The sequence below is a fragment of the Musa acuminata genome, chromosome BXJ2-8, assembly GCF_036884655.1.
Source record: "Musa acuminata AAA Group cultivar baxijiao chromosome BXJ2-8, Cavendish_Baxijiao_AAA, whole genome shotgun sequence".
NCBI classification, from domain to species: Eukaryota; Viridiplantae; Streptophyta; class Magnoliopsida; order Zingiberales; family Musaceae; genus Musa; species Musa acuminata.
This window is the reverse complement of record NC_088345.1, coordinates 1357657-1374831: the sequence shown is the minus strand read 5'-3', so window position 1 is coordinate 1374831 and position 17175 is coordinate 1357657. Positions and strand designations below refer to the sequence as shown.

Below are 17175 nucleotides of genomic sequence, written 5' to 3'. Positions count from 1 at the left end.
AGGTCAACAATATTGGTTCCAGATAAAACTTCATCACCATGCAAATATATGTATAGACACATTATTCTTTCTCGTTCAAGTTTCTTTTCTTCTTCTTCTTCTTCTTCTTCTTCTTCTTGGCAACAAGAAAGGTCTGTCGATGTTGTTCATTAGCAGCTTTTGTATATTTAATGCTGCCATGCATTTTGTATCTTCACATAAAAGTAAAAAACATACTTACTGCATCTCATGAGCTTGAGCTGCGTACTAAGAAAATTTCTGTGGAAGGATGTGACTAGGCTTCGGAAGATGACAAGAGATGATGAGCAAATAAGATGGAAGTAAAATAATCCATAAACACTCAAAACCACAAGAAACTCATGCATGAGCAAAATGGGTGCAGAAGATATTGGTCTCGTCGCTGTCCATCAATGAATGCTATGTATAAATCCAGGAACTAAAAGTGGAAGAAACAAAAAGTAGTACAGATTCGAGGACTGGGAGCACAGGAAGCTGCAGGGTCATTGGACACCACGAAAGAAGCATGCGAAGAGAGCAGGAGGCGGCTACGTTTCCCATGAACGACCGACGGGACTTCATGGCAAAATCAACTCTGTGATAAATATAAATTATCACAAGAAATTAATGATTCTACAAGATTTTTAATGAAAGGTATCACAAGAAATTAATGATCCTACAAGATTTTTAATATAAATATAAATTAATGATCCTACACGATAGCTTTCCGTAATCTCTCTCTCGCGCGCGCGCATGAAGAAGGTGGCCATACAAGTAATAAATAGGGAGGAGAAAGACCAAGTCAGGGCCCCACCATGGATTTGCCCGCATAGGATAAGGGAGTGGGGGGGGGGGAGTGTTGTTCCGAATAAGAAGAATCTTATCGAAAAGAGTAGGACAAGTGTGGAGCGATAAGAGCATCAGCAGGAGGTTGACCTGGAAATGATATGACACCCAACGGGGTTGGGGTTGGGGTTGGGGTTGGGGTTGGGGTTGCGGTGAAAGATGTATCCGCCTGATAGGGTGCGCAAACTCGGACGTATCCCGAGGAGAACCAGCGACCAACAAGAAAGGTTGACAACTACCGGACGCCGTCATCCACCGTCGCTGAATGAAGTCGGAGCACTGCACACCCGAGAGGGCCGTTTCTTGAATGGGGCCCCCACCCCCACACATCTGGGGTTCGTTCCGATTCCGATCGGGGGATGGACTTGTTATTGTATCCTAGAGATTAATAAAGGCAGATATGTGAGTCCGCTTAAAGATGGGTCGACAGCCTAAACAAGAGGTGGTCTACATGAGTTGGGGTCGAGTGCATTCATGAATATTGCTGACCCATAACCGTGCCAAGGTAAATATGGAACCGATGCTGTTGTGTACTTAGCCACGGATTTAAAGAGTGGATGGAAGGAGAATTGCGATCCTAAGAAAATGGGAGTCCCAATTAGAGACCGAGTGGTCGGCCCCTGCCCTTTGATGCCGCTTAAGGACACTTACAAAAACAAACAAAACCTCTCTTTAGCCGAAGAGCAAGAAAAAAAATATGAGATTGAAAATGTGAAATTTTTCTAACCACGTTGCGACTTACAGAGGAGGGCATTGGAGAAGCACAGTCGGCATCATTTCCTCTCATGTATAAAATTAGCTCATCTGAAGATCTTGGAATGATCACAATAGTGCACATTAAAAGCATTATGAATTTTGCAAACCCAATACGGTTTAAGCCACCACTAAGACCAAAACAGAAGCATTTGGGTGCTCTAAACTAGTTGTTCACCACATGCAGCAACTTCGACTACTTCTTGGAATATCCTTTGCGTGCAGTCAACACATGCTTGTCTTGGGAATTTGCCTTCCAACCCGAGAGAGAGCACTCACCCGGCTGAGTTCTCATGTAACAATACATATTCCCGGCTGCATACACAGATCAGCACATTTTAGATAATGATCAGGAGTAGATCCATTTTTGGTATTTGGGTCTAACAATCAAGATCACTTGCAATAAAATAAAATTTGCAACACAAGTCCGACAACATGTGTACATCTAGTGATCATTGTTTGAGCTTATAGTGCATAAAGAACTAACAAGATTAACATCAACATTTAATAATTGGACGTCTTAAATGAGTTCAATGCTTCCACAGAGAAAGGAATGCATGCATGTCCTAATAAACTCTTGCAAAACAAAAGTTATACCTGCTATTACCAAACTTAATTGTATCCTTCTCAAAAAGTTCATAATACCGTTGCGGCTCAATGCGATTATCCTGCACAAGACACCAAATTAACAGAGAGAGAGAGAGAGTTTTGGACTTGGTTATGTAGGTTTTGAACAAATGAGAAAAGCTAAAGTAGTGGCAAATTCTTACATTTATAAAAGTCCCATTTGTACTCCCAAGGTCCATCAGATAAGGCCTAATAGTTTACACATCCAATGATCAAAAATATTATCAGCAATGAATCAAGTGTCAAAAGATGCAGCTAGTAAAAGCCAAACTATTTTTTTCACCATATTACCTTACTTCTTTTGATATTAAACCATCTGGTTCCTCCTTCTCTACAAGCCTGAAAAGAGAAACTATGTGGATTCAAGAGATCTCATGGCATCATCGACTAATACAATCAAGCAAAAATCTAACCTATACTGAATAACAGCATGCTGTTTGCTACAAGATGGATGATCTGTTGGAATGTCTGACACTCTCCTTTCTCTACCAAAAAGGTAGCAACTTTGTCGGTGCAAATAAAGAGGCTCTGTTGATCAGACAACTCCTTAGCAATTTATGTTCAACAGAATAGCACTACGAACTAAACAAATTTAACAAACCATAAGTCTAGAACATGAACCCAAATTATAAATATTGCTAAAAAGCAAAGATAACAAGTCTTTTCAAACTTCCAAGGCCTCCAGGACTAGGCAATAAGTATTATAAACAACAGAAGTTACAGTAAAATAAAGGCAGTTTATATGCACAAACAGTAGCAACAGCATATTAAACAAGGAACATGACTAGACAATCATAAGACTTAAAACCTTTTGAATGGTCAATCCAACCTTGAGAACAGTTGACTTTCATATTACATTCTCGTTTTGTTAGAGTATCGTAAGAGACTTCTGTGGCTCAGATTTCATGGATGAAAATTACATTCAACAAAGAAATTGTCTTTTCATTTGACTTTTAGAACAATAAGTGGACGGTTTTAACAAGTTATGGCTGCAGCAACATGATGCCACAATTGAAATGGAGCAAAGAATAGCAGAAACAATGGGGAATAGATGAGATGAGTCACATGGTCTTACTTGGAGATTGGATTGTGTGCACTTAACGGTTGAAAATGGTTTGAAGCATGGTAAGTAATTGAATTTGCCAGCAGTGTGAAAGGACAAACATAGGATCTTTGAGAATGTGAATTTAGATATTCAAATATTTTTCTGGAAAAAATACTTTAAAGGCCAAAGATTGATTCAGAGCAGCTTATATCTGGTTTCATAACTCAGATCCACTGATTATCCATAATGAAACAAACATACCATATGTTGCTTTTACATCCTAGATATATCTCACATACACTTCAAGATTAACTTGGAACTTGCACTACCATGTCCTGACACTTCATGCACTTCTCCCAATTGTTTGAACCACTGCTCAAGAAACCCCTCAAGAGTACTACTAGAGTTTCATACTTATATTAGAATAATCATTTCTCTGATCAAATTCAAATTCAGTAACAATAGTAGTGCTTAGAAAAACTCATCTTATGCTTTCACGTACCAAACAAGCAATTTCAACCATCACGATCAAATTTTACACATAGATCTGCCAGTAATTACAATAGGCACTCGTCTAGGTGCTTGGGTGAGGCGAGGCCCGAGCACCTCGCTTCATTTCCAGGCGACGTGCTTCAAAGTGGCATCGCCTGGGCGCTCGCCCGAGCCCAGGCGCTTCAAGCGAGCGCTTGGGTTAAACCAGGCGACCAAACCAACTAAATCACCGATATCAAACTCCCTCTCGCGATTTCCTCGACTTCCCCAACCCTAACACTCTACGATTTTGCCACCGAGATTTCTCCTCCACTATCGCTGCTCTCTGCTGTCGCTGCTCAGCGCTACTGTCGCTACTCGCCGATGCCTCAATCGCCGCTCGTCGTTGCTGTCGTCGCTCACCACTGTTGTCGCCGCTCCCGCTCCAGCTGTCGCCTGCTACCGCTGCCGTTGCCTCAACAACCTCGGTCTTCTCACACTCTTCTCACTACACTGTTAACAATATATTAACAGTATACTACTAACTGTATACTAATAATAGTATTTTTTATTTATTAGATTAATAATATATTTTTTTAATTTTAATATTATTAATTTTTTATTTATTTAAAATTATTATTAGGTTTCAAAATAAATGACAAATGTACAGAGCAACTCAATAGATTTGATGTAAAATTTAATTGTTTTGATTTTTAAGACTTTTTATTAATGTGACATTGTGATTTTATACCCGATTTTTTTTAATTTAATAGCATATTTTTTTATTTAAATAATTATATTTATTAATTATATTATATATTTTTTTATATTTTAGCGCATCGCTTCGCTCGAGCAAGCGCCTAGCGCCTCGAGCGTTTTTGGGCCTTGGTGCCTTTTAGCGCTTAGCGCTTTTTAAATCACTGAGATATGCTACTACTGCTTTCTTGGAAGTAGGCAAATGAATAAAGTAAGATCATAAAACGTCAGAATAACTACCCTCAGTTAATTCAAGGATTCAACAACAATTGTTGCATCAATATTTTTTTTCTCAACAAGGTTCCAGTGTCCATCAAAACAACTTGCTCAAAAAAACAAAGAATAGACAAGCCAGTATAATTGAGAATGAAACTAAAAGGCAGCATAATGTTCCAAGGGTAAGAGGAAACGTCACAAAAAAATTCAAAGAATTAAAATATGTCTTCCAGACTTGAACTAATAAAATAGTCAATCATTGCTTTGGAAACTAGATCGATAAATTTCATTTAACTGAAAAAAACAGATGGATAATCATGCACATTCCTGTCGAAGTGAGCATTAGATTCATAAGTAGATTGATATAAACTGAAATTACCATTGAGCACTTCCCCAGCCTTGAAAACATATAATCTCCATCTTACATCTGGCTTGCGAGCATCTGACGGTTCACTGAATAGCAAAGTTACACCTAACATTCAAAAAGAGATTGATAAATATGTATGTAGAATAGAATGTGAGTTAGCATTCATTAGCCTAAATACACTAAGGAAATAGTTGATGCAGGCAAACATCTCATTTTATGTTTTCAAGAAAAAAGATGAAGGCATAATTTTTGGGGATCCAAATCAAAATTCGAGAATTTAAGTTTAAATGAGATATCAGTCTAACAATGAAATACCTCTAACTCGATTAGTCTCCTCAGCAAGCTTCCCGGACAGCTCAAATGATGGTTTTTGCTACATTAAAAAAACATAATTAAACATGTAAATGATAAAGCACTGGGAAAAATGCACAGGATTAGCAACCACTATGATACCGGGCATGGGGACATGTGACAGAAAAAAGTGCGAGATAAAAAATAATTGACAGTGAATATTTCCCATAAGGGTGTCATCAAACTACATGGAGAAAAATCAACAGTCAACAACAGCGAGAAAACATCTACTTGCATGAGAAAATAAGATGGGCTAGAACTTATCACAGACCCCCCAAATCCAGAACCAGATAAAATTAATAAAACAAGTTTATGTTCATATTGCAGCAAGTTTATCTTCTTATCACGACAAGCCTTGTCTGATGAAAGTAATGTCCTCTAGAGTTCGCCAAGGTACAGGTTAATCCAAAGTACCGCAGACTAACGCACTATATGAAGTAGCATGAATATGACTGCATATGAAGATGATGACCTTTTCTTTCACTTCCAGGGCCTGCTCAGCTGCCTTCATCTTTGCAACTGAATCATTTTCATCTCCCCTGCAAGAAAACTTTTTTCCCTGAGTCAAGTGCCAAAACTGTGGATGCTCTGTGTGGTGGAACAAATATCGGGTATTCACTATTAAGCCAATCCATGTATGAAGCTATAACCAATAACTCAAGAAAAATAATTAATCAATCTCCCGACAAATACAAACAATAAAGACATTGAGGTAGAGGGAGGTTTCATCAGTTGAACTAGACACTGACCATTCGTATTCTGCCGTCTTCGGTTTTATCCCCACCTGAAATGAAATGGCTAAGAACATAAAGTGTGGGTATTGGAAAGACATTTCTATACTGATTTATAAATAAATGAAATAACATAAACTAAGTATCATGATTTATGAACTGACTTTTAAATAATCTATAAAAATGAGTAGCATAAATCTATAATATAGATAACATAAGGGCATTAGCAAAGGGAAAAAATAAGTGTCATAAGAAAGCCTTAGTTCAGTTCCATTAAGATACATCGAATGTGATGAATCTCTCAAAAATATTACAGGACAGGGGCCCAAATAGACATAAGAATGATATATGATTGAAGAATCCTTGTTAAATGTGAGTGTCCAATATGTTGTCAGGTCCATAGTGCAATGATAGTCGAACTCAAGAGACTAAAAACATGGTTTGCATGAAGTACAAGAGGCCACCATTAACTGCAAATTGTGCTATACAAAAAGAAGAAATAATTAGAATGCAACCTTGCTGTACTTCATCCAAAACTCTTAAAAGGAAAGGGTAATTTACAGTCTGTAAATCTAAAGACTACAAAATATGGACAATTGCATACAACCAATGTTTATAGCATGAACCAAGCAATTAAACATAAATTTAGCATTCCAGATACACTGCACTGGTCCTAAGAACTACTGCAGATATCGCCTTCATGCTGGGCATCATTAAATACCAACATCATCATAGCCAGAAGTATACGATTGTTAACTCATCATGTCAACAGTCTTGAGATTCAAAAGTATGTGGTATCCAGTTAATAAGAATGGAACCAACTAGTGCATATAGCAACTCAATAGGGTAAATAACAAGGCTGGCAGTTAAAAACAAAAATGAAGAACAAGGAGCAGATATCACCAGGCACCTCATCACGTGCCCCAGCCTTGGGAGGTCTGGTAGGGGAGCGGGAACCGTATCTGCTCCTATGGCTTCGTCCCTCTGGGGAATCTGAATGATCACGCCTTGAAGATTTTGATGGAACACTATCATTCTTCTCTTTCGATGATTTACTATCCCTTGAAATATCATTGATCTCCCCTCGTTCTTTGTACCTCCCCTTATCATGATCTTCCCTGCCTGAATGCCTCCTGAGCTCTCTATCTGCTAACTTCTCAGACTCCCGTTCAGCATGAACTCGTTTTAAGCGCTTGGTTCGTGGTGATGGTGAGCGTGGGGCACTACCCTTGACCGGTGAATGCTGCCGCTCACGTTTAGGCGACCTAGCGCGATCGTGCACGTTTTCTTTGACCGGAGAGCGAGCCCTATTAGTTCTAGCCGGTGACCTAGCTCTAGGAGAGCTCTTCCGAGGAGCAGGCGATCTTTCTCTTCGAGGAGAGGTCCTCCTACGAGGGGAACGACGATCTCTAACGGGAGAACTAGACCTATCAGATGAGACCCGCCGTTTATGTTCCCGACGTTCCACTGCTGGAGCCATCGTTGCCACATAGAAGCCACAACTCCTGTCAAGATATTGGTCCGAGCTCAAGATCCTTTAAGCCCACAAATCCCTGTTTAAACCGCACGAACAAAACCCTAATCGAAAACCATCGAACGAGAAAAAAAAGCAAGAGAAACTTCAGAAACATGAAGCCATGAAAGTCATGCTCGCATCTTCACTGTACTACTCCGCAACCAGTTGGGTGAAACCAAAGAAAGAGAACCAACGTTGCGGCAATCCGAAATGGGAGCAAGAGAGGGAAAACATCAGCAATGGACAAGAACAGGGGGATCTCAGAAAGAAGACTCACTTGCAAGCCGCGGGAGTGGGAGAGCACGAAACCCTAGACGACGAGGAAGTGTCGGGCTCGGAGAAGGGTCGCCATGGGAGAAGGCGGTCGAAGCTCCTGCAACTAAATGGATCGGCGAAGGATGAGGTTAAAACGGCGAGAAATCGGGGGGTGGTGATCCGTACGATAAATAAGTCGGATCCCTAAGTATTTGGGCCGTATCCGAAGCCCAAAACTCTTGCCCACTAAGGAACGAACAACGAGAACGTGCACCACAAATTCTTACCTTACGGCCTACACTTGCATTGATAACATGGGGTCCAGATGGGGCCCATCTCGGCCATCCAATGAGACTGAGCGGGCTTTCTTACGAGGAAGAATGGGTTTATACATATATGAACACCAAAACAAAACTATCAATATATGACTAGTAATACAATTCAAAATGATTAATTAGTATTTTTCTAATACAAATTGCAGGTGAATTGTCTCTCCAAAAATAGCAAACTAATTATCTTGCCAAGTTGGCTAAAGCGTGAGCTAAAAAGTGATATTGGCGTCGGATGATGATTGATCAAGAGGCCCCTGAGACTTCGAACCACTCAATGCACGTTGTCCGGCACAGTGAGCCTGTCCTTTATGGCGTCCTTCGTCGACATCCCGTTGAGCTGCAGCAAAACTATGGTCGGTGAATGAAGAGAAGAAAGAAGAAAGAAACCACATCTGAATCCTAAAATGAAGTTATCGGAGTAACAAGAAGCGAACTTTAATCGATCCGACAAGAATCAGAAACTGCAAAACTAATATCCCTACATCTGCGATCCAAAATTTAGTAAAAGAATCGATTGAATCCAAGACACGAGAAGACGAAGAGGAGTCAATCAGGGGAGCTCCTGCCGCCGTACCTGTTTCAGAGAGGCCGCTCACCGCCACGGATCTGCCGCAGAGAGCTGCAGCTCCGCCTACAGGTACCCACCCGAGCTCGCCGTTGGCCGCTTAGAGGAAGGCAGCGAAGGGAAATCGCGGAAACAGCCGAAACAAATAATTAGGGCTTCTATTTGAGTGGTTTTTTTTTTCTTTCTTAATGTTCTTTTACGAATTCATTCCAACAATGTTCAAAATGACATATTTGCCCTTATCATGGTTTATTATCGATGACAGTAACTAATTTGATTAAGAAAATAAATATCTAAATACCTCTGATTTTTGTGATAAAAATGATTTTATTTTCAAAAAATAATGTACTTTAGATTTTTAATTAATGAAAAATTATGATATAGTATGCTCACATGTATTTAGATTTTACAAGGATATGCGTATGTGTGATTGTGTGTGTTATGGCTATGAAATTATTTATATTTAAAATATATAGAGAGAAAAATATGAATATAAATATAAATATAAATCAACTCAATTTTTAACTGCTCAACTAAAATTATTACTATTATTAAATTTATAAATTTCTAAAGGCAAATTGCTTGATGAGAAAAAGGAGAATTCAAATAAGCGTAAAATATCTTTGAAAAATACAAGACGTCAATATCTAATTTTATTATTGTATAACCTTTATTATTATTTTTCATAAAAAGAAAAAGAGAAGGAAGTACCAAGAAAATTTACTTACAAAACCTACAAATTTATTTTTGATCCTGCTATCGTTTTATTAATGTAATATCAAAGATTATTCAAGATATATATTAGTTTTACATTAACATTATTCTTACTCCTAATTAGTTAGAGTAACATTAAAATCGTGGGTCAGTGTCTTCAAACCTCTACATATATATTAGTTGAATATATCTCTCCATGACAGATTCTAATACACTTCACAATATCTTTAGATGCAAAATGATCCCTTGATTTCTGAAAGAAAAAATGAGACCCTATCTTGTTTTCTTTTATGATAACAATACAAGGAACATGAAAATCTCACATTCAAAAAAGACTTAGAATAAAACAAGATTAAATTGAAACAAAGAATCAAGCAGCAACATAAGAGCATGCTAATAAGAAAATACCAATTGCAAAAGCCAGTAAAAGATGATCAAATCAGAGAAGAGCACCAAAAGAGAAGGAAGCACCAAGAAAATTCACTTACAAAACCTTGAAATTTATTTTTGACGCTGCTATGGTTTTATTAATGTAATATCAAGATTATCCAAGATAAAGACAAGTTTTGTATTAACATTATTCTTACTCCTAATTTGACAGAAGCAAATCGTGGGTCTGTGTCTCCAAACCTCTATATATATATATTAGTTGGATATATCTCTTCATGATATATTCTAATATACTTCACAATATCTTTGCTGTAGATGCAAAATGATCTCTTGTTTTAAAGAAAAGATGAGACCCCATATTGTTTTCTTTTATGATAACAATACAAGGAACAAGAAAATCTCACATTCAAAAAAGGTTTAGAATAAAACAAGATTAAATTGAAACAAAGAATCAAGCAGCAACATAAGAGCACGCTAATAAGAAAATACCAATTACAAAAGCCAGTAGAGGATGATCAAATCAGAGAAAAGCACCAAAAGAGAAGGAAGCACCAAGAAAATTCACTTACAAAACCTTGAAATTTATTTTTTACGTTGCTATGGTTTTATTAATGTAATATCAAGATTATCCAAGATAAAGATAAGTTTTGTATTAACATTATTCTTACTCCTAATTTGACAGAAGCAAACCTTGGGTCTTTGTATTTCCTAACCTCTACATATATATTTGTTGGATATATCTCTCCACGAAAGATTCTAATACACTTCACAATATCTTTGCTGGAGATGCAGAATGATCCCTTGTTTTCTGAAAGAAAAGATGAAACCCCATCTTGTTTTCTTCTATGATAACAATACAAGGAATAAGAAAATCTCACATTCAAAAAAGACTTACAACAAAACAAGATTAAATTGAAATTAAGAATCAAGCAGCAACACAAGAGCACACTAACAAAAAAATACCAATTGCAAAAGCCAGTAGAGGGTGATCAAATCAGAGAAGAGCACCAAAAGAGAAGGAAGCACCAATAAAATTCACTTACAAAACCTTGAAATTTATTTTTGGCACTGCTATGATTTTATTAATGTAATATCAAGATTATCCAAGATACAGACAAGTTTTGCATTAACATTATTCTTACTCCTAATTTGACAGAAGCAAACCTTGGATCTCTGTGTTTCCTAACCTCTACATACATATTAGTTGGATATATCTCTTCATGACAGATTCTAATACACTAAAGTTGCCTCAAGTTCATAATATTTTTGCTGCAGTTGCAGAATGATCTCTCTTATTTTTTTTATGATAAGAATACAAGGAAAATCTCACATTCAAAAAAGACTTAGAGGATGATCAAAAACTGAGAAGAGCATCGACTGAAGATTGATGCAGCAACACAAGCTAATAGAGGATGATCAAAATCTCACATTGAAACGAAGATTGAAGCAGCAACACAAGAGCACACTAACAAGAAAATACCAATTGCAAAAGCTAATAGAGGATGATCAAAACAGAGAAGAGCATCAAAGTATTAAATAACACAGAAATCTCAACCATGACAGAACCCAGCAGCAAAACTAGTGTTCGATTATGATGCATTAGCACATCAACTTCAATAGAAACATCCTCAAAGTGCCAAGGAAATATGGCAATTATCTTACTCTTATGCAATTGCCCTTTCTATGTTAAAGGCCCAATATATCAGCACAGATATCACCTAATAAAAATTATCTTAAGTATAAACTACAACATCTGCTAAATCGACTACTTTAAGTAATTCATACAGGAGCTACAGCAGTTGACTCTCCTCCTATCAAGTCAATTCTGCTCATTTTACATACGTATGGTTATCAACATGCATTCCATATCTTCCCTGATGCAACCAATTCAATCACTTCTTCTTATTCTGTAATGAATACTATCATCAACAAACGTGACATTCTGTAAAACAAGTTTGGCTCTAATTAAGCCAACAGCTACAAATGTAATATACTTTTTCTATATAAAATGTTGCAAGCAATATAATAAAATATAAAAACAGTAAATTAGATATAACCAGATTTTGATAAAGAAACTAATAAGATTGCATTAAATCGAAAACGAGATGTAGAAATAAGAACAACCCAAAAGAAGATGTAGTTAAGGCTTATTCTTTTTCTTGGGATCCCTCTTTTGTATTTATCAAAAGAGTGATTTTTCTGTACTTTGATTATGACTTGTTAGACCAATTAGCTTATATTTTTTATCAAGAGATTAGACCCCATATCTTCAATTATGACTCAATGTCCGACTCGAGTAAAGAGAAAGAAGATATCCTTATATTCCATATGTTTTCTCCCACTCTTACCGATAAGCAAAGAGCCAAATCCATCTTATAATTAAGAATGAAAAGAGCTTTGTAGACATATAAAGCAAAGAGCCAAATCCATCTTATAATTAAGAATGAAAAGAGCTTTGTAGACATATAAAAAGAGGCCTCTTTGTATCTTATACTCATCCATGATAAAGACATCAGAATGGTTCCTGCTGTTGTGGTGATGGTTTTTAGCCCCAAAATTAAAGTCAATTAAATAAACAGTGGTTGGAACGTGGTATCGCCCACAGATACACATGAGATACGATTGCATTTAGTTTTTGAGGAAAAGAAAGAACTTTTGAATTCTGACAAACAGTTGGCAGATAAGGTTTATAACAGTGACCTGTTCCTTGCTTTGTCCAGGGTCAATGTCAGGCGCGTTTGCGTAGACGCGCCTTTGCGGGGGATGTACGTGGACACAGAAAAAGAAAACCGAGAAAGACCATATTGATAACCCAAGTCATTTTAACAAACACGTACCAGGCACACTTGAGAAGCTCAGATCACCGATGGATCCTTCGTCGCCAATCGCAGCGACTCGAACAAGCGATCAAAACGAAGCAAGCGTAAAGACAGACGAGGATTCATACCTAGGGAAAACTCCGCGAAGCAGCCGACGAAAAGCCTGCTGGGAATCAACGCCCTCATCGTCAAGCAACGTCGGCTAGCCGATACCTACTCCGCGTCCACCTCAAACGTTGCCGTCATCCCGGGGTGAAGTTTCGGAACTTGTACTGCGGGTTAAACGTGGCCTACCTTCTTCTTGGTTGGAAAAAACGCGTGGGGCCCAATTAGGTCACCCAACCACGAATAAGAAGAAGAAGCTTCTCGATTAGGAAAAGTGGGTATGGGCTGTTGAAGCGTCAGCTTAAATTTAGATGGCCTGCCGAAACTGACGGAACCGTGTGTCCTACGTCTGCTATATCATCCGTCCAAGTGTGCGGTGGCGATACGAAGAATCGTCTGCGGTAACAATACCGGGGGCTGTTCTTACACAAGGAAATTGCTATAAAGGAGGCTCCCGGGCGACCAAATTCGGTCGCACTTATTCTCATCGACCGAAGAAGAACCTTTGCGAGTCTCCTTTCTCCTCCCCCAAGGTATATTTTCTTCTTTACTAGCTTTTAATTTTGGGTAAATTTTCTTTTTTTTCTTCTTTTTCTTTGAGTATTGTTCATGTATTCTCAGGTTTTGATATGGCGATCGTTTCTTTCCTGATATTTAACTTTTCTCGTCGACAAGATTTTTCGTTTCCTTGTAATTTCTTTTATGGATCTGGTCATCGATCTTGAAACTTTTAGATGTATCTTTGGATCGATCCCCCTGTGTATCTGATCTACAAGTTTTTTCGTTTCCTTGTAATTTCCTTTACGGATCTGGTCATCGATCTTGAAACTTCGAGACGTGTCTTTGGATCGACCCCCCTGTGCATCTGATCTATGAAACTTGGTTTCTCCCTTGTTGATTTAGAGAGGTCGCTTTGTTTTCGTTCGTTTTCGTGTTATTCTTACATGATGTTGGGTTGTCTGTTTGATCTATGTCGGTCTTGATCTATTTTATTCGGTCGGTTGCTGATTCCTCTTTTGTGTTATATTCAGATGCAGATCTTCGTGAAAACCCTCACTGGCAAGACCATCACCCTAGAGGTGGAATCCTCGGACACCATCGACAATGTCAAGGCCAAGATCCAAGACAAGGAGGGGATCCCCCCCGACCAGCAGAGGCTCATCTTCGCTGGTAAGCAGCTCGAAGACGGCCGCACCTTGGCCGACTATAACATTCAGAAGGAGTCCACCCTCCACCTCGTGCTCCGCCTACGTGGTGGTATGCAGATCTTTGTGAAGACTCTCACCGGCAAGACCATCACCCTCGAGGTCGAGAGCTCGGACACGATCGACAACGTTAAGGCCAAGATCCAGGACAAGGAGGGCATCCCTCCGGACCAACAGAGGCTGATCTTCGCCGGCAAGCAGCTCGAGGATGGCCGCACCTTGGCCGACTATAACATTCAGAAGGAGTCCACCCTCCACCTCGTGCTCCGCCTACGTGGTGGTATGCAGATCTTTGTGAAGACTCTCACCGGCAAGACCATCACCCTCGAGGTCGAGAGCTCGGACACGATCGACAACGTTAAGGCCAAGATACAGGACAAGGAGGGCATCCCTCCGGACCAACAGAGGCTGATCTTCGCCGGCAAGCAGCTCGAGGATGGCCGCACTTTGGCCGACTATAACATTCAGAAGGAATCCACCCTTCATCTGGTGCTGAGACTCAGGGGAGGTATGCAGATCTTCGTCAAGACCCTCACTGGAAAGACCATCACCCTGGAGGTTGAGAGCTCTGACACGATCGACAACGTTAAGGCAAAGATCCAGGACAAGGAGGGTATTCCACCGGACCAGCAGAGGCTTATCTTTGCTGGCAAGCAGCTCGAGGACGGTCGCACCCTGGCCGATTACAACATTCAGAAGGAGTCCACTCTTCACCTGGTGCTCCGCCTCCGTGGTGGCCAGTGAGCTAATGCCCTGCTCATCCGCCGCCGCCGCTGCTGCATTGTCCTGGAGTCTTAAGTGATCCGTGTCTGTTGGTCTGCATTGGGTTCGAGTCTGTTCCAAGTGTTCTTATGTCGATGTTCGACTTCATGTCTCTGTGTTCGGTGTTTGTCGTCGGTTCAATAATAAACTACTGTCACGATATGCGACGCCACTTATGCTAATATGACAGGCTTCGATGCTTTCAATAATTTATGATGCAATTCATGATTGCCCATATATGGTTGTTCTCAGCTTTCTTGGTAGCAATCTTACTCGATTATGTCGGGCTTGGTAGCAATGTTCTAAACTTATAATTTGGCTCTGTGGTCAAAGTCTAACTGATCAGTATCAATTTGTCCTAGCTGTGTTCCACATTTTTCGGATCTAACTGAGGCCCTGTCTCATCACATAACATAAAAAGAACGATGAAACCTCACCTTCCTTGTTCAATCAGCTCCTCTGGCCACGTTGGCAACAAACATTCATCTCAACAAAACTTTCTGGTGAGGTGATTTCATATACCATCTTGCATTGGAGTTGCCGATTGATCTGCCTGTCTCATCAGCAGTAACATGCGCAGTGGTTGCGCGAACACGCATAAACAACAAATCATCAGTTCCGCCATCTGTGACACAGTTTGGACGGTCATACTCCAGATCGACGACTCTGCACCGGTCATGGAAGTTCGCCATAAACACGTCCGTGACAACCACAAGGCCGAAGGCTACCTACCGCCACCAAAGTCTTCTCTTGAGCTCTATTTAATTCCCTCCTTTGCTGCCTTCCCTTCCATCCATCTCCTGCCACAAAGATGGCCATTCCGAGAGCCATAGTAGCAGTTGCAGTCATGGCAGCCATCGCTGGGCTTGCAAACGCCACGAACTTCGACGTCAGCTGGGATCTCAGCACGAACTACACACGGTGGGTTTCCGACAAGACTTTTCGCGCCGGCGACACCTTAAGTGAGTTCTCCTCCTCACCTTGTCTCCCTCTTCACTGCACGAGCCGCAGCTCGTTGATCGCTCGTCGCCCATTGCAGCGTTCAGCTACACGTCGAGCCACGACGTGGTAGAGGTCAGGAGCTCCTCCTACGCCACCTGCAACGCGACCAGTCCGGTGTCGAAGAGCGCCACGGGCAACACCCTCGTCGCTCTAGGCGCCCCCGGAAAGCGGTACTTCATTTGTGGGATCACCGGCCACTGCAGCAGGGGCATGAAGATCGAGATCGACGTGGTAACCGCGAGCTCACCGCCTCCCGGAGCCTCTCCCTCGCCCAGCGTCTCTCCGGCTGCTCCGACACCGCCGGCTTCGTCCCCGCCCGCCCCTAGCACCGCGCCACCCAGCAGGACTCGCACGACGGCGAAGGTTGCTCTGGGAGTCGTGCTGATGGTCTTGGCCCTCTGATCACAGTTACTTTCTTTGATTAATTTCCTCTTGGATATTACTCTACAACTCGATCATGCTTTCATTCCTGAGGCATTACATTGGGTATTTGTGTTTCTTGCAATCCCAGAGAAATAAAGAAGCTTATTTTCCCTTCATTTTTACGATCCATGCCGAGTGGTGCCATTTGCATGTAGATGATGTAGTTGAATCAGAACAATGTGAAGGCAACGCTAAGGAGCATGGTTTGACCAACCTCCCTCTTCTTCGACGTGCTTGCCACTACCTTATTCTATTCTACACCGGGATGCAATCAAAAGTCAAGTCAGATATACTACGGAGGATCAACGATGAGTGGATCGAATCTCCCATCCGCAGGAGTTGACCTTATCAGGCAAACTATACGATGAAATCAGACTTTGATCGTCCAACGAGCAATTTCTTTGGAGGCAGATGTCTCTCTCGGAGTGCTTACTTTGATCCGATCTATAAATTGAAATAGTTCAAGTGCACGTGAGTCTTCTTATTGAAATTAGGAAAACTATTATAATCATTTTATCAATGAAAATTTGATGAAATAATTAGAATAGCAATTTGATTCCCTTAAAACGTCACAAACTAAGAAGCTTGATAAGTTGAAAGTAAAAACAAAGATTTTTGGGTTTTGAACGTCACAAACAGAAAAGCTTAGATAAGTTTCAAAGTTCATACAATAACTAACTTAAAAATAAAATACTCATCGGTATTAAAAGTTGAATGCACTTCTGAATTGTATTCATTACAAAAGGATAAATATAAAGAGAATAAGTATATTAAATATATTAAATGATATTCATATTCTTAATTCTTAATGCAGAATTCTAGATTACTCATGGGAAGGATTAGTAGGTTACGGAGTCATACAATATAGATGAGTTGGCAAAAAAAAAAAAAAAGATAAAACAAAGATTTAACATGATTAGGATTAGA

The 17175-nt window shown here is 39.9% G+C and overlaps 3 protein-coding genes across 7 annotated transcripts; 2 read left to right on the top strand and 1 right to left on the bottom strand.

Moving 5' to 3' along the window:
* Nucleotides 1–1631: 1631 nt before the first annotated feature.
* LOC103994097 (FHA domain-containing protein DDL) lies at nucleotides 1632–8996 on the bottom strand. Of its 5 annotated transcripts, none has more exons than XM_065119487.1 (13): nucleotides 8838–8996; nucleotides 8219–8600; nucleotides 7954–8055; nucleotides 7071–7665; nucleotides 6179–6213; nucleotides 5902–5968; nucleotides 5394–5451; nucleotides 5091–5183; nucleotides 2637–2751; nucleotides 2515–2562; nucleotides 2367–2412; nucleotides 2194–2264; nucleotides 1632–1911 (listed from the first exon to the last, which is right to left on the bottom strand). In XM_065119487.1, exons 4-13 carry the CDS (start codon nucleotides 7638–7640, stop codon nucleotides 1872–1874), a joined length of 1143 nt encoding a protein of 380 aa, XP_064975559.1. In that variant the 5' UTR covers nucleotides 7641–7665; nucleotides 7954–8055; nucleotides 8219–8600; nucleotides 8838–8996; the 3' UTR covers nucleotides 1632–1871. The 5 variants fall into 5 exon arrangements, with proteins under 5 accessions (XP_064975559.1, XP_009412663.2, XP_064975558.1 ...); XM_009414388.3 differs by having other exon boundaries at nucleotides 7071–7713; nucleotides 7954–8049; XM_065119486.1 differs by having other exon boundaries at nucleotides 7954–8049.
* A 4235-nt stretch (nucleotides 8997–13231) lies between these two features.
* Nucleotides 13232–15005, top strand: LOC135618543 (polyubiquitin). Its single transcript, XM_065119485.1, has 2 exons — nucleotides 13232–13389; nucleotides 13888–15005. Exon 2 carries the CDS (start codon nucleotides 13888–13890, stop codon nucleotides 14803–14805), a length of 918 nt encoding a protein of 305 aa, XP_064975557.1. The 5' UTR covers nucleotides 13232–13389; the 3' UTR covers nucleotides 14806–15005.
* Nucleotides 15006–15160: 155 nt separating this feature from the next.
* LOC103994100 (mavicyanin) lies at nucleotides 15161–16364 on the top strand. The gene is made up of 2 exons (XM_009414392.3): nucleotides 15161–15785; nucleotides 15863–16364. The coding sequence occupies exons 1-2, from the start codon at nucleotides 15635–15637 to the stop codon at nucleotides 16225–16227; spliced, it is 516 nt and encodes a 171-aa protein (XP_009412667.2). The 5' UTR covers nucleotides 15161–15634; the 3' UTR covers nucleotides 16228–16364.
* The last annotated feature ends 811 nt before the right edge of the window (nucleotides 16365–17175 follow it).

Coding starts and splice junctions, on each gene's coding strand:
- LOC103994097 (XM_065119487.1), bottom strand. CDS start 7,640: ATGGCTCCAGCAGTGGAACGTCGGGAACATAAACGGCGGGTCTCATCT. Junction 5,452..5,901: donor CCCTGGAAGTGAAAGAAAAG/GTCATCATCTTC, acceptor TTTTTAATGTAG/CAAAAACCATCATTTGAGCT. Junction 1,912..2,193: donor ATTAAGTTTGGTAATAGCAG/GTATAACTTTTG, acceptor CTGTGTATGCAG/CCGGGAATATGTATTGTTAC.
- LOC135618543 (XM_065119485.1), top strand. CDS start 13,888: ATGCAGATCTTCGTGAAAACCCTCACTGGCAAGACCATCACCCTAGAG.
- LOC103994100 (XM_009414392.3), top strand. CDS start 15,635: ATGGCCATTCCGAGAGCCATAGTAGCAGTTGCAGTCATGGCAGCCATC. Junction 15,786..15,862: donor TCGCGCCGGCGACACCTTAA/GTGAGTTCTCCT, acceptor CGCCCATTGCAG/CGTTCAGCTACACGTCGAGC.